Source organism: Pseudorca crassidens, chromosome 14 (genome assembly GCF_039906515.1).
Source record: "Pseudorca crassidens isolate mPseCra1 chromosome 14, mPseCra1.hap1, whole genome shotgun sequence".
Lineage (NCBI taxonomy): Eukaryota > Metazoa > Chordata > Mammalia > Artiodactyla > Delphinidae > Pseudorca > Pseudorca crassidens.
In genome coordinates this window covers 39,802,629-39,825,920 of record NC_090309.1, presented here as the reverse complement: position 1 = coordinate 39,825,920, position 23,292 = coordinate 39,802,629, and the positions used below count along the sequence as shown (strand labels likewise).

Here is a 23,292-nt window from a genome sequence, read left to right as displayed (position 1 = left end):
ATTCCTTTTCATCCCCCTAACAAATCTTAAAATCTACTCAGTTACCCATGTAAGAATTACCATAAAGACTTCATCAAATCTGGAATGACTTGCAATCCAATACAGGTCTTGAGACACTTCTACCTACAGTCATGATATTCTGGCCCTTGGACCACCTAGCCTTAAGACTCAAATGATTAAGGACATAACCAGTTTAAGCTTACCCTTCCCTCTCTTGTTGCCAAATATAATTTCTTGAAGAAACTATACAAATTAAAACTCCCTATCAACTCTCTGCTTCCCATCACAGTCGTTAATGTGGGCTTTGCTTTCTCAAGCTCTTTCCTAGTGGCCTCTCCTTGTAAACAGTCATTTCAGCTAGAAGAGGCAGTTACTTTCAAACACTGGGACATAATTCTTCCATTTGTAAGAAGCATAAGCACTGCTTTTAGGTCTCTGTTTTACTTCATATCTAAAACAATGTCCAATTTTCTACATTAACTAAGATATAACCATGAAAAAATTTTTTTCCTGCTCAATTTTTTAAGGTTTTGGTTTATATCTAGAGCTGTCCTACGCAATACAGTAGCCACCAGCCACATCTGGCTATTTAAAATTAATTTGGTTAAAATAAAAAATTCACTTCCTTAATCACATTTCAAGCTCTCAACACTCACATGTGGCCAGTGGCTATCACACTGTGGATGGTGATGCAGCTGGAGAATATTTCCATCCTGGTAGAAAGTTCTAAAGAATAGTGCTTATGTAGAGAACCAAACACCACAAGCCAGGACAACTGTGCTTCCTGAGTATAAGTGATGAGAGCATAAAATACTATGGAAGTTGATTCAGCTAATATGGATGGCTAAGTGTGTTTCCTTTCTTTCCCTCTTCCTTCTCCTCCCCATGTTTAATTTCCCCAAAACTAGGTATTTGTGTTGATGAGGAAGACAGTCCCACACAGGGTAGAACATTCATTATTTGGTCAGAGCTGTTCAAGTAGATAAAATAGCTCCTCACGTAACTTTTGGTATAAATCATATTAACACGATTACTAAGAACTTTTCTTAAGGTCAGCATGTTTATAAGTCTTCCTTCTTATCTGGGAGCAAGGCTGTGTTACTAGATCTCCTGGATATTTCCCCACACTTGATCATTGCCACTGCCAGGTTTTAGCTTTTTACCAAGTGCCACGACCCAATTATATAATCATGAAATGGCCGATCCGAATATATCCTCACCCGCCCACCCCCCAATCTTCAGCCACATATATATAAAACTAGCTAATGAAAACCGGTGGAAGGAACACCCTTTCAAATCTGAAGACACTCTAAACACTTACCAATAAGATGGTTTTTCTGAAGAGGAATTATCCCTGACAGTTGTTACCACTTCATTCTTCTTGGATAACAAAACCTAAGGTATTTTCGCATCTTTCGCCCTATCTATAGTGGACCAAAACCTTTTCCACAGGAAGGAAGGGGTTGTGATTGAGAAGGAGCACAAGGGGGAACTTCTAGGATATGGTAATATTGTTATTTCTTGACCTGGGTGGTGGTTCCATGAGTATTTCACTTCCCATGCTCTGAAACAAACCTACAGTACACTGGAGAGGATCCTGGGCCATCCCTAAAGACATCAGATTCACAGGGCACACAGAGCCTGAGAACTCTGGAGGTCCTGAGATAAGGGACACCTGGAGGGCTACTTATCTTCTAAAGACTTATCAGCTGGAAAAAGTCACCCAAAGGGAACAGTCCTCTAAGAGATCTCAGGCACATCCTCAGAGAGACAATATTACATAAAAATAATTCAAGGTTTCCCCCCCTTCATAATTCACTGATTATTTTTTCTATTTCTCATATCTTCCTTTTCAAGTTTCCCTTCTCACTCACCCCTCTATTTTATGAGACTTACCTCCTAATTTACTCATATATGCACCTCTGCTTCACCCTGGCAAGTCCACTCGGCTTGCTCCCGGTGTTGCCAGCTGGCACTACTGATCTCATCTTACCCTCAGATCAGGGCTGGGGAAGTCCATCTCTAAGCCTGCCTCCCTAAGCAGAGCAGTTTTTGGTTTTTGTTTTTAAATTCTGCTGGGCAGATGGAGGAGGACTTGGGCTTCTATGTACAAAAGTATCATCAGCCCTACTCCACACTCCTTTATAAGCCAGCTGAAACTCTGGGAAGAACTATTCAATGGAAACCAGTAAGTTGGTGTTTTCTTAATAAACATAAAAATGTTCCCGAGAATAATTAATATTTTTAAACATTCACTTTAAAAAAGAAAAAAAAGGATTGGCTCATTTTTTTCCTCCCCTTCCTGAATGGCTACGGGCTTAAAATAATTCAGTGGAATTTACTGCTCATCTTTTATACTTACTCAGCTTAACTAATGTTTCAGTAAATTTTTCACAGTTGATTGCAACTCGGCATAATAGATGGATGAATTGATGATAAGAAAAGAAGTAGTCTAGCAGCATACGATCATAAACGTCATCTTTGCCCTGAAGGTTAAAGATGATAAAATGGTTGCACTTAAATTGTATAATAAATTAAAGAGCATATTTTGTGCAAACGTAATAAGTTTAACTAAAAAGCTGATTAAATATTTAAATTCTATAAGAACCTAGTTTTAAATTCCAAGTTTCTGTTAATGTTATTAAGATCTTAATTGCCACAAGTTTATTTTCAGTGTGCAAATGCCTTCAATTAAAATTACCCCTTATTTCTATATACTTTAATAAAGTAAAATTACTGTAGGATTTTAAAATGTGACACTTGAGCTCTATAGACATATCATCAAGAAGAGTGAATTAAATTTGATTTTTGAAATAGAGTCCAAATAATTTCTGTAATGGTTACTACAGTGTTAATTATTTTAAATATTTTATCTTATAAGAACTTCTTAAATGTAGTTAAGATCTAAAGACAGCGGGCAAGGGAGAATGTGAATAAAGTGGGGTGAGGAAAAATTGTTTAGAAAAGTGTTGGAACTGAGATAAATTATCCTGTGTCAATGTACCTTCTCTCTATAATTTAGAATTAGCATTATTTTAGAGTTAAGTATTAGAGAATAAGAACTAGGCTATAAATGATGATAAATCTATCAGTCAGTGATAATTAGGCTTAGGTCAAAGGATTATAATTAGAGGGCAGTAAAAGAAGTCATTGATTATATGGCGAAATATAAACAATAGTAAGTACCTAACTTGACCTTTCAGATTTAGATATATGACCCATTTATAATTTAGCCTAGTGACAAATACTAATGAGTCTGTTAGGATATTTTTTGAGGGGGAAAAAAACTTACTACTTGTGCTTATTGTTGATTTTGCAAATATTCAACCAACATTTCAGAGCAGGAAAAAGTCCAAATGAGTCTAATCTTCTTAGGATCCACAAAATGATCATTTAAGTCTAATATACTCATAACTGCCAGAGGGGAATTTCAAATTACTGTGTACTAGAAAAACATGGTTTTCCTGGCATCCCAACATACCTTACTGGTTTCCACCATTGTGGGCAAGAGGCACATATTGAGTTCAGGGCGCGGAGGCCGAATATTGCTTTTCCCTCCTATTAGCTTGGTATTTTCTCGACAAGGGAAATAAGGTCCAAGAGACACTAAGACATTAAAAGTGTACAATAAGAATAAATTGAAAAAATAAATCTCCATGTTTCAGTGTGCAGAAAGATTAAATGCCAACCATGTTCACCACCGTGCTAGATGAATACATACTTGGTATATTACTGTGATGGTAAGTACAATGGTTGTGTTGTAGAAATGGAACCAGAGTATGAAGAAAGTCATGGGGACTCAAAAGCACAAGTTCCTTGAGGACATCTGAAAATAAAAACACAATTTGGGTATTAAAAAACTGGAGTATGTTACCTGCTACTTTCAAACTCACAAATCCTACTGGGGTGACTGATTGCAGTGTGGCAGCTAAAAAGTTTTAGAGTCTAAAACTGTTTTAGCACTTAACTCTGGGAGAAATTCTGTCTGATGCTTAATCAAATCCGGATCAGCAGAGTTACTAAACAACAATCGGGCATCATTTAGAAACCAAAGTTTAAAACTATTAAGAGAAGCATCATGGAGAAGTACACTGAGGGAAATATTTAATGCATACTGATTATGTATCTTCATAAAATCAACCAAAGCAGCTTATAAATCTAAGGTTCAAAATTCTTTGGATCTGAGAATTCTTAATCTACTTTTAATGTTTCATGATGCTAGCTGGACTGATTCTCATCCTGTAATTACATAGGAGTAAAGCTCATCATGACAGGCTACTGGCGGAGTTTCTGGCAATTAGAGGTTACTGCTATGCATCCCTCCTTTTTTTTTTTTGGCCACGCTGCACAGCCTGTGGGATCTTAGTTCCCTGACCAGGGATTGAACCCGTGCCCCCTGCAGTGGAAGTGCAGAGTCTTAACCACTGGACTGCCACGGAAGTCCTGCACCCTTCCCCTCTTAATGGAGAAGTGTAGGCCTGTAATTCTACAGAACATCAGGCCAACACCTGCCAAAACTGACTGCTTCTACATGACAGTTATACATGTCATTTTGAGAAATTGTAAATAAGTAGCTATAGTCTCTAAAGATTATTTAAATGGCTTCTAAGGCAGTAAAAAATTCAATATGAATTTAAAACAAGGGGGTCCTTTAACAGACACAAATTATCATTATAAATATGCAATTAGTAAAAATATAAAATACTCAGGAGTCTAAGAAGAGCTACTAGGAAGTATCTTCAGGCAAAAGAACTCACAGGGAAATAATCACCCCCACTCTTTACAATGTCAGTTCTAATCTGTAAACATCTGCATGATTCTACCTTGTTTAAATAGGATCAGAAGATTTCAGAGCTGTAAGAGATCTAGAGATAACCTTAGGTCAGCAAGCCCATATATAAAGTGACCTGCCTATAATGACATAGTTAATTATTGATATGTTAAGAAACAGAACTCGATTTTCTTAGGATCTGCTGGCCAGTGTAAGTCACACATAAGAAGTACAAATGTCTTCCAAACCCTACAGAACTAACATTACATCTTACATATACACACACAATCCCACAAAAATGTTCTTCCACTAGGTTTTTACACAGCTATATTTTCCAAGTAACTTACCTATACAGGCATTTCTAAGTTCTGGAGGGCTATAGGAATTAAGAAGAGTTAACAGTTTATGGGCAAATTCAATGCGCTCCTGCCACTGGATTAATGCTTGTTTCACATCTGCAAACACAAAAGCATATGTAAATATGCCATTTGAGATCAAACTTCCTCACAATTATTTTCTGTTGTAAACTACAGAATGCTTACACTAAGAAATCCAAATTAATTACATAAACATCTTTGGTGAAAGCTAAGTGATTATTTTCATGAGATGGCTACTATTGTTAAACCTGCTGTATTTCTTAAAAGCACATATTTTAAGTGATGATATGCCCCATTTTCTAGGAATTTATATGCATTTCAAAGTTCACACTACTTTACAGGGACACAGAGATGTTTGTTTTATAGTTATTTCTCTTGAAAATAAATGATTTAACCTAAGCCATGTAAGTTTCCAGCCAGAGGAACTTCACAAATACTCATGTTGTTACTGTGTTTAGAAATATTTTCCAATCTCCTAAATCTTGACACTTATAGCATGCTTGCCTATTTCTCAGGCAGAGATAGAGAAAATAGACAAGATCATTCCAGTTTTATATCAGGAGGTCATGATAAACATTTTCCTAACGGTTAGCTAACATCAGCCCCGTTTTCCGTACATAAATTAGAGAAGACGACAAATTCTCTGAAGCATGTGGATTCTCTTTAATTGTTAAACTAACAAAAATAAGAAGTAGGATTAATCAAACCTTTTCTCTGAAGATATGGGCGAGTAGACTTCAAAACTGAAAGGAATATTGACAGAAGTTCTACCAAGTCTCCAGTCACGTGGCAAGCTGTGGCTTCATGATACATCATATGCAGTGTGTTGAAAGACTACAAGTGATTTAAAAGAATGAAAAATTTCATTTCACTTTTACTTTATTGAGCCACAAAATGGTACTGCTCATCCTCTATGACAGATGTTTTCAGACTAAGACTATGTGTGTGCATATCTGCAAAAGCAAATGTATCTGCTTTCTATCTACAAGTCAAATGCTCCCATTCAGCTCTTTTAAAATACAAAATAGTCCTCACTTTCACAGTTGACACTGTGATATTTTGTGTTTACATTTTACTTTGAAGGAATAATTTACTTAATCTGATTTTTTTTTTTGGGGGGGGGCTACTGTTTGCTCTAAGTACATATCTCTAAGACTGCAAGCTTTAGAGATTACAAAGCAGCAGCAACAGGAAGACTGGGGAGAATAGGTGACTGCTTTAACTAACCTTCCAGGGTTTCTATGAAAGACAGTGGTGAAATAGCTGTCAGTCATACTCAAAATAGTAGGTCTGAAAGAGGTAAAAGAACTCCAAAAGGTAGGAATTCCTTTAATCATATTGCCTTGTTAAATCTTTTGATTCCTTTAACAGTACTAGCTTAATGAAATCCTTAGTTTTTTCCTATTTCATTTTACACCAATACACCTTCTTTCTAATCCTCTCAAATCAGTCCCCCATAGCCTATGTACTATTCGCAATTCACAGCTGAAAATTCATAACCTAGAATCTGTGGCAGTACATAATCTGAACAATGTACATGTGTGGCATTTAACCTGTGAGCTGTGAAGACAGGAACCATGTCTGTCTTGTTCACTGCTGTATCCCCAGTGCCTAGCACAATGCCTGGCACAGAGTAGACATTCAAACATCTGTTGAATGAAAGAATGAAATTCTCACTACTCCTCTTCACATACTTTCGTTTTAGCCAAACAGAAATATTTGGTATTTGTTGAATACAACCAATACCTTCTTGCCTTTGTGCTGATTACGTCATTTATCTAAATGTTTTCCCGCTTATCTCTGCAAGTCCAAATTCTTCAAAGTGCAGTTTCACATGTTGTATTCCTATTCTATAATACCATTAACTGAAAAAACTATCCTACCTCTTAATTTTCATGGTGCCCTTGGCATATACTTTCATCTTACCTCCATTATCAGACTAAAGGGTACTATGCACCTCTGTGGACTTAAAATCATCTCACAGTTGTGGATGTTCAATAATCATGGGAAAAATTAACAGCTGATTGTAACCAGCTGTAACAATCTCACTAGCTTCCTCTGATGAGGAACTGGGTCAAATAAACACACTCTTGAGAAATTATGTGTGTCCTCAATTAAATCCTACAGACTCATCCATTTCTAGTCTTACAAATGAATTTATAAAACTAGTCTATTTCAAGTGTTCTAAATACAAACTGAGGGGAAAAGTATGTAATTACTATGGAAAAAGAAAACAGCACCCAAAAACTGTGACCTAATTCTTCTTGGAATGTAAATTAGCATTTACTGATCTGCATATTTAAAATCCAGACACCTGTAAAACAGTTTACAATAAACTTTAAATATCCACAAAACAAGAAGTTTGGGTGAGAACATTAAATTGAAATAAATCTACAGTAAAACGCAATAAAGTATTTACCTCAGTCATCAAGATCAACCCTCGATTAAATACAACAAGAAGTCTGTCTTCATCAGATTCTAATAGTATTCTGAAGGCACTAGAAAACAGAGACCAGTTTGAGAACTCTGAATCTGAACAGAACACTTAGGTGATAAAAAAAATAGAAGTAAATTGTCATTTAGGTTCTCTACTTTCTTACCTACAAAAAGAGACAGCTACATCTAGTCCTTAGTAATATAATAAAAGATAATATTAAATAAGAAACCCTCAGTGCAACTTAGAGAAAAGTTATGTCTACTAGTATTACACTAGTCAACTCTTAATTATCCACAATGGTGGAAGAGAGGTGCTGACAGGAATATTTTTAAAGTTTCAGTAGAAACAATGTTTCTTTTTATAATGGGTTTATCTTCTACAGTATGTTAAGTTCCAGATAACAATAAAATACACTTGGTATTATTGAAGCACTCATCAGCTAGTAACTGGGAAGAACAACAGGAGGGGGGAAAAAAAACCCAAAACATATGTTGGCCTTGAAAATAATCTATATAATAATCATCCAAAAGTAGCTGCGTTACTCCTGTTAATCGACTTTATTTCATTATTAGGTACTGGAAACTGCTATTATATAGTACAACTGGAAATCCTTCTACTTTAATGAGATGTTTTCTTCATTTTTAAAAAAAATAATCAGGGGCTTCCCTGGTGGCGCAGTGGTTGAGAGTCCGCCTGCCGATGCAGGGGACACGGGTTCGTGCCCTGGTCCGGGAAGATCCCATGTGCCGTGGAGCGGCTGGGCCCATGAGCCATGGCCGTTGAGCCTGCGCGTCTGGAGCCTGTGCTCCGCAACAGGAGAGGCCACAACAGTGAGAGGCCCGCGTACCGCAAAAAAAAAAAAAAAGAAAGCATTGCCAAAAAATGTGGGCCTAATAAAAGACATCAGCCCCAAGTCTTAGATTTAATATACAGAAATTAACCTAGACTTAATTTCTACAGTTAAAGGAAATTAAGTGTAATTTGTAGCAGTTCCTTTATAGTCATTCAATAACTTCTGAAGCTCTGAACAATTAACTGTAAAGATATTTTGGTATTTTGGCAAATTCCTATAGTTAAAAAAGATAGATCGATCTGGGCTAACTAAAATGAGAAACATATTAACAATGAAACTTATCCAAAGATGGAGTAAGCTATTTCTGGAGACCTCTAGGACTAAACTGTCCAAGCATAAGTTAGAATGAATTGCCACAGAGAGGAGGATTTAAGCTTTAGGTGGAAGATGGTACATTAAGGTTCCTTCCAACCCTAAAATTCTATGATTCTGATAAAACACACATAGATAATCCAAAACCAAATCAAAATAAAAACTATTAAAAGTAGCTAATTAACTCTCAAAATATAAATTCCTCCAAGGTGTCTAAAGGTTTAAATGCTTTCCCAATAACGTTAAAGAAGTGGTAAAATTTCAGTTATAAATAATTTAAATTATTCCTCTTTAAATGTCGAGATGATGGTCCCCATCCCTTCACTTGTAAAAACAAAACAAACAAAAAACACCAGAAAATATCTCTTTACCTTATTAAAGTAGTCCAGCAGGAGCGGCCGTCTAAGCAACGTAAGTAACAACTTATGGTTGTTTTCTTAAACTGTTTAATATCTTCCAATTCTTCTTCTCTCATATCTGGCCTCTGAGCTATGAACAGCTGCATCAGGTTAAATAGTTCTTCTACTGCCTGAAAAGGGCAAATAAGCATTATGATGATCTATCTTCTTCTCATTTCTAAGTGTTATGCTCATTAGCCAGTTCTTAAAATTACACAAATTAAGTTAGATTGCAGTACCATCCAAGAATAATTATAAAATTAGCAGTGGATTCTATTTTTAAAATGCAATATATTATTCACTAAAAGAAAATAATCTTAAAATAGAATTTCCAGATTAAAAACTACAAGTAAATTCAACCTATTCAACTTTAGTCTTAAAACTGTTTAAATTACTAGCTTTATAATGTCAAATATATCCAGAGATGGTATGCCCATCCTTTGCCCCCCTTTTCTATAGTAAATGAGAAATTATTACTCTGTCACAAAGATTTTACACCCCTCAATTACACCTGAATTAATACTGCTTTGAGAAAACCCTTTGTGCCAACATCTGGAATGATCTTTCTAGACTGATAGATGATCCAGCTCAAGATGGATGAAATGTGGGATCTAATATTCTAGTAAAATCACTAGCTGTGGTTTTATAAACTCATTTACTCATGGGCATGTTAGGAAAGGGCTGTTCTTCTAATACATACTTATCAAAGACCTGAAACCCCCAACCTTCATATTTTTCATGGCAAAAATTGATTTAAGCACCATTTTCACAAAAAATCTCTAACTGATAAGTTCTAAAATAAAGATGTTACATTTCATTGATGCCTAACAACATTAGGGGATAAATATTCTAACTCACCCAGCACTCATCAAAGGTATATTTAACTTACAGACATCATGTTTAGTAACTAAATCGGAGATTATTTATGTGAATGCGATAGAGAAAAATCCACTGAATCTTAATAAATTCTGTCCTAACTCCTTCTAAGTTCGGCAGACTCTCATTCTCCTTCCGTATTCTTATAACCTTGGCTTTGAACCTCTTTTGGTACTTAATATACTCACTTTCTTTCCTTTATTATAGGCATTCTAACTTTCTTAACAGGAAATAAGGTTATTCTTTCTGGGTGAGAAATAACAATTCACTACATTATGTCTAAAGGACAGTTAATGTCCTTTCTTCCTTCAACAGGAAAAAGAAGTGTAGCACACAATTCAAGGATACCAATACTTAAAATACCCTTTATTGTAGTCATTTGACTGAGCTCTTAAGTAAATGTTGAATGTCTTGAAAATGTCTTGAAAAAGTTCCTTCTCCTATACTCCCCTTAAAGTAAGCAAAAAATTTTTCTTATTAGCAGTTTTTAGCCTCTGGGTTGACAACAGCTTGAAAAAGCGTTCTGCACTCTGCTTCCAACCCCCTTCCCAGATGTATACCCTCTTGGTGTAAGCTTGAGTTTACAACAAAGAGTAAGAGGCAACAATGAAAAGAAATATCCAGGAATGACAGCCTAACATGGAGAGGGGAAAATTTTAAATAAAACCTATAGTCTGCAGAGAAAAAGGGATCAGATTTAGATGGTATATATTTGTACTCTGATAGGCCCACCTCTTAGCCATTTCATTCACTTCAACGTAGTGTGAACAAATAAAAAAACCCTAGGGAATACTACAGCTAAGATAAAATATTGTCTAGCTTACAGCTTAGCATAGCATGTATATGTTGATAATATCTAAACAGTAAATACTTCCTTAAAACTGTACCACAAAGCTGAACTTTTTCATTAGGTATATATGAAAGACTCATTAACAAAACCACAAATTAACATAAGTAAGTTCCATTAGAGATAAAATTTCAGTATCAACCTAAGAAAAATTATCCACACACTTACCAATTTTATAACATTTTATACATGTATTCAAGAAAACAAATAAACCTTAAGTCTTTAAGAAAGAACAGTTAAAGTCAGACTGTACTCCCATATTTTGTCGCTACATCCCACAATGGGAAAAACAGGTATTTCCAATCAATTTGAGGATACAGATACAAGAGTTATCATTTTACTTACTCCAGGGTATTGGCTGGCATGTGGTGTAAGATTCTTAAAGGCCCACTGAATGTTCTGGTGAGAAGCCAGTTGTCGTGTAAATGCAGGAGACTGTTCACAGCAGAGCCTCAGAATGCCGTAGTAGGCAGGCAGCATCCCGCGGTTAAAAAGCACCACATCCTGATCATCATGGTCAGCAAGGATGTAATTGAAGGCAATGTTCTTGGTTACCACTGGGTTCTGAACAATAAGGCGGATATTCTCTGGACAGTCAGCACACACATTGTACCAAAATGAAAGCAAAGCCTGTTTATTGTGATTTGTAGCTATTGCTGGCTCAGAAAGTTTAGGCTGGAAAAGGTTCCACAAATCCATGAAATATGTGGAAAACATCAGCTTCTCAGTTTTGGAAATTAAACAGTAAGTCATAAAGCTAAAATAGGGCACTAGCTTTGTAGTGCCATGAACAGCAGCATCAACATAAAGTTTGGCTCTTGAGAGCAAACCAAGGAGCACGTTGTAGACCTGATGTAGGACTACTGTTGTGTCTGGACTGAGTGGAAGGTCACGGGTTGGGATGTGCAAAGACCTTGTTGACCGGAACATCTGGCGGAATGAATTGCTTGGTATAAGGGACACCAGAAGATAAGCTGCAGCTATAAAATGTAAAACAAAACTGTCAGATGCTTACAAGATATAAAATAGACTGAAGAGCAGTCATTAAACACAAAGTCACTCTTCCCTTTAAAAATTAAAATGAATAAAAATTAAGGGACATGAACATCTCTTTTAATATCTTTCTGCTCTACCACTGGTACCAGAGAAATCCCAAGGAATGACAAAAACAGACGCCTTCCATTTTGTCACTGCTATTTTTTAAGTGGTGACAACAATCGCATAAACAGAAAGTTTTAAACCTCTTTTGTTTAGCTTTCCCAAGACGTAGAATTTTCCCATTTGTTTTATCATTTTATTTCTTCTCAGGGAATAATATGGTTTAACAGGAAGAACACAGCATTTGGAGCCAGAAGACCTACATAACGCTGTCTGACATATCAAATCATTAATTTAGGGTCTTAGTTTTCCTCTTCTTTATCAATTATTACAAAATAATTCAGTATTATTTTGTAGATAATGGTAAACTTACATTATAAAGATAGAATAAGATCTATCTAAAAGCCTTTTGTATTATAAAGATTATATACATATATGCCAATTATAGAACATTAACTTTGGAAAATCTCTGAAAGTCTTCTAGGCTAACCTTGCATGCAGAGAAAGAATCCCTTCCTTCAACATACCTGGAAAATGTTATTAAGCCTATGGTATAATTCTGAGAGGATAATGACTCATTAGTTGAAACCATCTGTAAAAGGAGTTACTATTAGCAAGGCACTAAGCTAGGTACGTTGCAAATATTATCTCATTTAATCCCTCACAATCATCCTGGAGGTAGGTGATGATACACTGGAAAATCTGAATCTTAGAGAAGCAAAGACCAAGGTCACACAGATAAAGGGGGAGCCCAGACTTGACTTCGAGAAACGATGATGATGATGATGATGACGATGATAATGGTAACATACAAACAACAACAAGAACTGCTAACATTTATCAAATGCTTAAATTTAACACATTCTTTATGTAGTTGGTATTAGTTTTATTATCTCCACTTTTACTCAGACTTAAAACAGTATGACTACCCCATTTTCCACAGCAAGTGGCAGAGCTGGAATTCAAACCTTGATTGTCAGACTCATGAGTTAATCGTCCTAACAACATTCATTACAGAGCCTACTCAAGGCATCTAATGCCTTAGTATAACCCTTTTCAATACACCTACTAATTCTGTCTCCCACTATTCTACCTATAATTTGATAACTTCCATCATACTACCAAAGCAAATACAGTTAGGGTTTCTAAAATTAATTGTAATCTCTTTTATGGATGTCAAATTAAACTTTATTTTTGCACAATACTCCATTTCTACATATTTCATCACCTATATATTGCTCTGATTAGCCTGTTTTCAGTTAGGCTCAGTTTGGTATGTGTTTCAAATATAAAAACTTGGCATTTAGGTGTCATCTTGATCAAATTTGTATAAAACTGCAATTGAGAAAATAATTTTATTTAAAAAATTATTCAGTTTAAGTTAAATACTTTTACCCCAACATTTTATTTTGAAAAAATTTTGAACACTGTGAAAGGTTGAAAACATTCTACTAAATAATGACCCATGGACCTACCACATAAATTCTACAATTAACATTTTGTTTTGCTTTATCACATACCTAACCATCTACTTATTTCTATAAAAACTATTTGCTTTTAAATAAAAAGTAAGTTCTGCTAGGGGAAAAAACCCCACGACTTTTAAATTATTTTTATCTTTGAGAACAAACAGGGAAGTCAATGTAGAAGAACAGACCATCTTTCTAAAAACTGCCTTGCTATAACTTAAAAATTCCTGGGTCTAGAGAACTTAGAACAAATCGTCCATTTCTATATGGCAACTCAACTATTTTAAGACACCTATTGTGTCACCATTTTCTTTTCGCTAAATATTCTAAAGTCATTCCTTAAAATTATTTTGTAGGATTTACAAGTATTTCTCTGTAGCTTTTCTTCTATCCATGTTACCCTCATTCTTACTGAGTCATACTGATTCTATTCAAATATTTGGGCCCCGATTTCAAGTTACATTATTTCAAAAGCATTTTTTCGTATTTCTATAGTCTTCACTATTATAATTTTTAAATGATGCATAACAATTTATCTCTTATCTGAACATCTAGTTAAAAATTTTTCACACTTACAAATAATGCTGTTGGACATTCATATATTGGATGACTTACTTATACCAGAATCCCTGCAATGGTATTACTGAGTTGAAAAAGGGAAAAAAAAATTAAGGATCTTGGTACATACTGCTAAACTGCATTTCATAAGGGTAATATTAACTTACAATGTCACTGCAGTGTATGAGAATGCTATTTCTTTAGCACTACTATGAATGTTAGGTGTACCAGCTAGCTAAAAAGCTTTTCTTTTTGTTTTGGTTTGTTTGTTTGGTTCAGCAAAAGTTTTTAATTGTTTTATGGTCAGGAGTCAGGACATAAATACCAACCAGCATATGTGTCAGCTCTTACAAATATCCCATTACTGTGGGGTTAACTAAACTGGCAGGAAAAAAAGCCTATGAGCAGAGTACCATCGCCAAGCCATGTGTACCCACCACTGAAACATGTTTTCCCCTAATAAACCTTTTATTTTAGAAGAGGTAGAACAGACAGTTCCTATACCCCCTTCTCCCATTTCCCCTGTTAACATTATTACCATGGTACATTTGTTGTGACTAAGGAACCAACACTGGCACATTACTATTAACTAATTTCCACATTTCAGATTTCAATAGTTTTGCCCTAATGTTCTTTTCCTGCTTCTAGGATCTCATTTAGGATGAATGAGATTTAGATGTCATGTCTCCTTAAGCTCGTCTTGACTGTGACACTTTCTCAGACTTTCTTTGGAAGACCATGACAGTTTTGAGGAGTAGTGGTCAGGTATTTTTGTAGAATGTCCCTCAAATTAAGTTTATCTGATGAGTATCATGGTTAGACTCAGGTTATGGGATTTTGGGAGGAAGACCACATGATGAAGTGCCCTGTGCATCACACCATATCAAGGGCACATACTATCAACATGACTTATCAGTGACATTTTTAACCTTAATTATCTGCCTGACTTAATGTTTGTCAAGTTTCTTAACGTTATTTTCTCTATCCCTCATACTCTACTCTTTGAAAGCAAGTCACTAAGCTCACACTCAAGGGGGTTTCCCTTTTGGGGGGGAAGATGTACATACATTTTTTGGAATTCTTCTGTATGGGAGATTTGTCTCTTCTCCATTTCTTTGTTTATTCAGTCATTCATTTATATCAGTATGGACTCATGGGTATTTATTTTATACTTTGGATTACAATTCAGTGCTATGTTAATTATTTTTTCTCTCAAATTGTTCCAGCTTTGGGCATTGGGAGCTCTTTCAGGTTGGTTCTATGTCCCTTTGACATACCCCCATCATTTTGTTTTGGGAGTACTTCCTTACTTTCTGGTTCCACAAGATGCTACAGGCTCATCTTGTATATTCCCTGCCCTAGTCCTACAATCAGCCATTTCTCCAAGGAGCTGTGTTTCATTTTATCGGAAATGATGTTTAAAAACATGGATCTGGGTATTCGATGTGCTTGCTGCTACTGGAATGTTACTGATTGTATGCCCTCTCAGCAGAAAACTAGGAAATATGATCTTAATGATTAAACTGAATGATTAAAGAATTAAAAAAATTAACTACTTTGATTTTTATTTCTTTTAATACTATCAAAAGAAAACATACTCTGTGTTTATTTACAATCAGTTACCTATTCTGTGAAGTATCTATTTTTGGTATTTGTCCATCTGTCTTCCAAGATCTTTGTTTATTCCCTTCTGGCCTGGGTACAATAAAGATATTTATCATTTAACTCCCATAACTTCAGAGAATATTTTCTCTCAGCTTATTTTGTGTTTTAATTGTCACTTTACTCTTAGCCTTCTCAAGTTACTTTTAAGACAGGATTTTCTGACCCATTACTCTCTTCACTAATGCTGATAATGCTTTGTGATTCTATCAAGAAAGGAAACAAAAATGATAGTGGTGGTGATATCACCCAAGAAAAGACACAGTTTCCTATCCTTAAAAAAACAAAAACACTATAGATATTTGTAAAACATCGCCATAGGTTTTCAAATACTAATATAACCTTGGCGTTTAAAAAAATATCTCTAAGAGCCTTTCTGTATTATACAATGGGCATATTATGATCACCTTAAAACAAACAAAAAACAAAACGAAACGTGGAACAACAACAAAATGGTTTCTTAAATTCTGAATATTTGACTTACAAGTCCTGACTCTAGGATAATTGTGAGCCAAAAGAAACCGCTCGACCCAGTTTTCCATATTCTGTAGGACCCAGCTGTGTGCCAGTTTATTTCGGGGTGTCTGCACTGCCAACCAATCCAGACACTGAGAAGGATTGTATTCAATTACCTACAAGTAAAATGACAAGAACAGAATATAAGGCTAACTGAATGAGCAGTTACTTTTTTAAACTTACTTTTGGTATGTGCATCAGACACTTTAAAGCTAAATAGTTTTTTGAAAACTAGAGCCTGAAAGAAGTTTCACACCCATGTTTTTTCCCATTTTTAAAGCAACTTATTTTTATTAACAGGAATATGTTCAAGGAGAATTTGTCATTAGTTTACAAAATAAAATTATAATAACCAAGGACTCTAACACAGGACCAATAAGAGAACTCAATGACCTTTAAGGTCTTAAGTTTACAAAGTTATTTAAAAGTGCTTTTAATTCTCTAAAGTTTCCATCTTTACTTTTCTTATTGTTTGCCCAATCTGCTACTATAAGTGAGAATGAAAACTAGCTCACTATACTGCTGGGAAGATTTTTTTCATTGGAAAAGGAAATCCTAGGAATCTGGAGTAGGGGTTGGAAAATTATGGCTCTCAGAAGCCAAAATTACGGCTTCTGTGGTTTGCCTGTTTTTAAGTTTTTATTGGAACACAACCATGCCCACTCATTTACATTTTGTCTATGGCTGGTTTTATGGTAAAACAGCAGCTGAATGGTTCTAACAGAGACCATATGGCCCACAAAGCCTAAAATATTTACTATCTGGACTATGAAGAGAAAAAGTTTGCCAGGCCCCTGGTCTAGAGAGTGGGCATTTCCAACACTCACTAAGAAGAAATTCTGTAACCTCAGCAGTAACTCTGGAAGAAAGGAAGTGGTTGGTGCGTCCTCTGTATTTTCTATCAACTGCTGAAAGCACCTGGCTTGTATTTCTAGGGCTTCTACCACTTTACGGAATCTTTTTTGAGGATACGGGAATGAGGACCTCGGATGGGCTGAAGACTGCTTATGACTCTACGAGAAAATCTTTAAACATCTGAGACACTAGGGAAGAACTCTTTTTTCCCCTAGATCTTCTGACTAAAGCATCTCTTCTTCCCTTCACCTGTGACTTACTAAAACCATTTTGAGTTACCCAAGCAAGAAGAAACTAGTACTTAAAATGTGAGTGACTGTTAGAAAAATAAAGCCCTCGGAAAAATAAACACTAAAACATCTGCTGCAAGACTTACCTCCCATATCCTTTGCAGAATGTAAGATGCAAAGGGAGGCATTCCTGGAGGTCCACCAGCAAACTCCATTAGCATAGTCAACAATTTAAAGAAAGGATTGGCTGCCTATAAGACATGTACATGACTGTGTATTTAGATCTGTTTGAACCCATCATTTCCAGCTGAAAACAAAGAAGTATAACTCTTCTACAGATCACATTTAAATCTGCTGTATTAGGTTAGAGAGCTCAGTACTCATACATATGAACCTGAACTCTCATTAAGCAGAAGGGTGAGCGCAGGATACAGTGTCAATTGTGTGGGAGCCACATTTAACAGAAAACATCTATTTTTCTGGATGTCAATTTGGGAAAAAATGTATCAAAACTCTTGTTAATGAGACAACCATGTTTATAGAAAAATTTAGATTAAAAGTTCCCTGTAGCAACCTCTGCTCTCTGAGGTATAATTTATATTAATATTTGACATGTATTATCAAAGTAGCTATAATATTTTCATTTTATGAAAATACATACTTATTCACCTAGGCAGAATTCTGGTTAGTCTACTTTCTTCTAAGGTACAATATGATATATGCTTCAAACCAAACAACTTTAAAGCTCAGTATCTAGGTGGAACTCTGATATATTCAACTTATATGTAAATTTAATTGGGAAAATGACATTTGTGACAAGATGTGAAGAGGTAATTCAGTTTATTCAAGTTACATAGTTAAAAATAGGTGGTTGTATTATGAGGGAAGCCTTGATAAATTTTTTCCCAAAAACAATTAGAAAGGTTCATTTGAAAGCATTGTCAGTGCTGATAGCAGCTTGAAAAACATGAATGAACAGATGTCTACATACCTCAGGAGTCAATTTTGCTATTGATGTGAAAAGCATAGATACAATCTAAAACAAAACAAAACAAAACAAAAGGGATAATTTCAGAATATTCTTCCACAAATTACCAAAAATCTTTAAGACTGTTTCTCAGCACTTACATGTTCTGCAAGTCGATTATTGTATCGACAAAGGCTGAAAATCAGATTACAAGTTTGTCTTATATTGATGCCATCACGAATATGTTGAAACAAGAAGGGAAATCCCTGTTAAAAGCAAAAGTTGTTCATTTGAGAACTATTTTGTTGTTATTTTTGTGATTATCAAGTGGTCTAATATTGAGACGGTATTACCTTTCCTCCTGTTAATGCCGCCATGTCAGTCTGTGATAATGTCAAATGCCTGAAAGAAAACATTAGTGGAAATAAGTTTTTCTTTCCTCTATACTACTTTATAGCCATTTGCATCATGACACATAACAAAATTGTTGATTCAATTACAAGTGTACCAAGCCACCATCATAAAATGATTTTTGAACTTTCCGCTAGCTAGACTTGCTCACTAGACATCTTTTAGACAATTTTTCAAAATTCCAAGATTGGTACATGCAAGTCCAAATCTACTTTGTTTCCATTTAATTAACTCAAAATGTTGGTGTACTGTAACACGAGGATGGGTCTAATTTAGAGAGCTTTTTTTTGACATGAGAACCTTCAAAACAAAACGAACTTCTAAGAAATAGAGAATTTCACTTTCAAGTTTAAAATTACTGCATATTTAACTTATTATAGAAAATTTCAAACACATACAAAAATAGAATACTGTAAGCATCCCATCACTCAGTTGCAAATTACCACCTTACGGTCGGTCTTGATTCATCTGTACCTCCTACTTGTTCAAATATGAACTATTTTGAAGCAATTCCAGATACGTTATCACTTAGTCCATAAATTTCAATACATATCCCAAACATAAATTTCAAAAACATAAACAACACTACCAATATTCACACCTAAAATAAATTAACAATTTCTTATTATCATACAAAATCCAGTCAATGTACAATTTCCTCAAGTTTCTAAAAAATATTTTTATAATTTGTTTGAATCAGGATCCAAATGAAGTCCTCTGTTGACACTGGTTGAAATGTCTTTTAAATCTCTTTTAGACAACTGGTTTCCCCTCCGATTTTGTTTTTATCTTGCAATTAATCTGTTGAAGAAAGCAGGTGGTTTGACCTGTAGAATTTCCCACATTTCCATTTTGCTGCTTATATCCTTGGTGTGTTGTTTTAACATATTCCTCTGTCCCCGTATTTCCTATAAACTGGTAGTTATTAGATCTAGAGACTTGATCAGATCTAGGTTTGACTTTTTAATCAAGAATACCTTAATAAACGGTAGTGTGAACTTTCATCAGGAGGCACACAATGAAAAGCTGTCCCTCTTTTTGTAATGTTTTCAGCCCATGATGATCATTTCCTAGATCCATTATTGCATTTGGGATGCAAAATATTGATATCCTAATTCCAGCATTACTTGCTCATTTATTAGCTCAAATACCTCTATGACGATGAACATCCCTCTCATTTACCATTTGGTTGCCATGAAGTATAATTCTTGCAGGTAAGATAAATACTTGATATTGTTCCTTTATTAATAAGTTTCCAAAATTGTTACTTGGTTTCTTAATATACTCCAAAAGTTGTCAATAATTTTTAAAATTTTGTTTTTAGGTATCATTATAAACTCATGGATGTAAACATCCATGATGTGTTTTAGTCCACTTGCAGTTGTTATTACTATTATTGATGCTCAAGTTGTCCAATCTGTAACCAGTAGAAACCTCCTTAAGTTGACTCTTGAGACCTTTTAACATGACCTCAGTAGTCTCTGATAGCCTCCTTGCTTTCCAAAATGACAAAATGTTCGAGGCTTCCCATTCATTTCTTGCCCAAGACCTGGAATTGGCCATTTTCTCAAGGAACCTTGATTTTTTTTCAGTGGGAAATATTATCTAGATGCCAGGGTCACTCACTGGTTTTTGGGTTGGACAGGATTTCTAGGCCTTTTCAGAAAATGGAGATACATAATACATTTTTTGTTTGCTTAAGACAAAATATACCATGAACTCTACTGATATTCCCAAATTCAAATTTAGTTTTGAAGAAGTTATGTAAACATCCTACAATTTTATATTTGTATTTCTCTTTTCTTTTTCTGAAAATCTTGGTTTCTAATGACATTAACAATTATCTATTTGTTTTATTCTATAATACAGTTTCAGAATAATAATTCTAATTATACTACTACTCACAATATAATTAGTAAAACACTTGAGGATAATTTTACAATTCTTTTTGTCCTTCAGGTACATCCCACTAAAAATTACAGTTAAATCAATGTGTTCTAAAGTCACTTTAATTCCTCTCCAGTGGCTATGTCACCAACTCAATATACAGTTAAGCTCATTTATTTCAGTCTGCTTTTGATTTTTAGGGATTGCATTTTATTAATTTATTTATAATTATAGAAAACATTTACATGATTCCAAAGATAAATCTAAAAAACAAAACAGTGTACTATATTCAAAGAAGTCAAACCTTCATTCCTGTCCCCTCCAGCCTGTTTTCCCCTCCCCCAACCACTGGAAATTTAAAATTTATTTTTAAAAATTTAGTCTTCAATTAGAAAAATAGTCAGTTCTTGTTACTTGTAGTACTTACGTTCTATAAAGAGCTGCGAACACTGAATTAGTGAACACTGAATCACTGCTCATAGGGAAAACATACACTTAGGTTCCTGTGAACCTCTGGTCATAACATTTTCATCAATAGATCAGTATGTTACCTTGTATAATGTGTGTTTCTGTTTAAAGACACCTGATTTAATGTTGACTCATTAGCACTGAATACAGAGCAAACAGCACTGTAACTCAAACCTGAATGAAGCTTATCTAATGTGTACTTTCTCCTTAAGGCATATTATGGCCTTCTTGAGCTTAGGAACACACTAGACAGCACTTGGCACTATGCTTGGGACCATTTTTAAACAGCCAAATCACCAACAAAGAGCATAAATGTGAGAAATGTGGCACATATTGCAAACAAAAATTTGTTTACAATTTGAGCACCGAAACAAGAAGGCAGAGTGTCACCATGTTTGACCTCAGCTGGAGAAGTGTGTGTCAGGTCAACTCCAATTTTTTGCCACTCTGTACATTCTGAAATCCACAAATCACTGTAAACGCTTCACAAGTACTGATTTGGGGATTACAAATAAATTTAAGTAGGAGAATTCACAAAGTGGAGATCCATGAATAATGTGGCTTGGTTGCACACGTGCGCGCGCGCACACACACACACACACACACACACACTCTCTTCTCTCTCACTCACTTTGTGTCTCACAGCCTGCCCTTCTTAAAAAGTAGCATACTATAGGGAATTCCCTGGTGGTCCAGTGGTTAGGACTCAGTGATCCCGTAAGCCATGCTGTGTGGCCAAAAGAAAAAAAAAAAGTAGCATACTATATATACTTTTGTCCACCTTGTTTTTTTTTCACCTCAGTGTTATGTATCTTAAAGAACTCTCCATGGTGGTACACATACAGTCCATACTGCCTGTTTTTTTTTCTGCTATAGAGTCCTCTATCAAGTGGATGCTGTTTCTTCAACTTGTACCATCTTTGTGGACATTTTCAGTCTTTTGCTGTTTATAAACACTGCTTCAGTAAACAGCACTGCACATACATCTTTTGGTGTTTTGGGAACGGAATCCCAGAAGTGGGGTTGCTAGGTCAAAGGATGAATGCACATATAATTTTGCTAGATATTTTACTGTAAATTTCTTCAATGTATATTTCTAACATGACTCAGGCAAAGTAAGAGTTTGGTACAAAGGATCGAAATACTTATGCTACAAGAGTTGATGGAAAGTGTTGTTATTATTTAAAAGGAATTAAGTAACAAAAACTACTGAGTTAATAATGGTAAAACAATTATGTAAAAAGAATAAAATCAAACATGCTTTAAGCATTTTGAATGTTGAAACATTTCACCTTTCGGAGCGAGACTGTTCAACCAAAAGAGCAACTAAAGCTATCATTTTTTCAAGAGCAGCTGGCCTGTATTTTTCTTCTGCCAGAGAGAGTATATCTTCTTCCTCCTCCTCTTCTTCCCCTTCTTCCTCTGACAACACTTCAACTTGAGGCTAGAACATAACACAATTCATTTTTAATATATTATTTTCTAACATTATGTTGAGAGAAAAGAGCTTGATTGTCTCACAAAACAATGCAGGGTAGACAGTGGCATGTATCATGGAAGCATGTATCAGGAGCATGTATCATGAAAAATAACCACTCAAAGGCCTAACCTTATTTAAAAGTCTAAACCACATTCAGGACAATTCTAGATTTAATAGGCAGAACTGTAAAGAACAATAATTCCCAATACTGTATTTACCTTACCTAAAGATATAAATTCTTTAATAATAAATTTTTTTTCTTATAGGCAAGCTCTTTGGAAGATAAATCAGGAACAAAATTTATATGAGTATGATAAAATGGTATTTCATATTTAATAAAAATACCAGTTACACAAATTAAGGAATCCATATTTGCAGTTTTCAGATAATCCAAACAGTAGGTATTTCAAAGAGATACTCATTTGGGGTTTGAAATGCAACACTGCAAAGATTTTATGATCTAACAAAGCAAAAGAAAAGCAGTCTAAATAAGTAGCCATCTAGGTTGAAATTAGATAATAACAGTACGTATCTGGAGAACCATTACAGCACAGTGGCTAACAGTTTCATTCAGGAGTCTAACCAAGGATCAAAGCCTAACTCACTGTGATCTAAAACAAGTTAACTTCTTTATGCCTCAAGTTCCCCATCTGTAAAATGGAGATAACAACAGTACTTACCTCTTAGGGTTACAACAAGGATTAAATAAGATAGAGCAAATAGAGCATTCAATCCAATGTGGTCATTACAGACAACACAAAATTGATGTAATAGTTTTAATATTATGAATTGAATTTTTGGAAGACTGACAGACTTAATA

At 35.0% G+C, this 23,292-nt stretch overlaps 1 protein-coding gene across 7 annotated transcripts in view; it reads right to left on the bottom strand.

Annotated features, from left to right (window-relative positions):
- USP34 (ubiquitin specific peptidase 34) overlaps positions 1–23,292 on the bottom strand; it is a 231,535-nt gene that overhangs the window by 11,080 nt on the left and 197,163 nt on the right. For 5 of the 7 annotated variants that reach the window (XM_067704952.1, XM_067704949.1, XM_067704951.1 and 2 more), the window contains 14 exons: positions 22,285–22,436; positions 18,580–18,628; positions 18,388–18,492; positions 18,251–18,295; positions 17,406–17,510; positions 16,143–16,290; positions 11,217–11,851; positions 9,122–9,279; positions 7,568–7,646; positions 5,856–5,982; positions 5,119–5,226; positions 3,722–3,826; positions 3,482–3,606; positions 2,363–2,486 (listed from right to left, as the gene is read on the bottom strand). In XM_067704952.1, the coding sequence (XP_067561053.1) occupies positions 2,363–2,486; positions 3,482–3,606; positions 3,722–3,826; positions 5,119–5,226; positions 5,856–5,982; positions 7,568–7,646; positions 9,122–9,279; positions 11,217–11,851; positions 16,143–16,290; positions 17,406–17,510; positions 18,251–18,295; positions 18,388–18,492; positions 18,580–18,628; positions 22,285–22,436 (2,065 nt within the window). The remainder of the gene's footprint in view (positions 1–2,362; positions 2,487–3,481; positions 3,607–3,721; positions 3,827–5,118; positions 5,227–5,855; positions 5,983–7,567; positions 7,647–9,121; positions 9,280–11,216; positions 11,852–16,142; positions 16,291–17,405; positions 17,511–18,250; positions 18,296–18,387; positions 18,493–18,579; positions 18,629–22,284; positions 22,437–23,292) is intronic. The other 2 variants (XM_067704953.1, XM_067704955.1) reach the window with 2 other exon arrangements.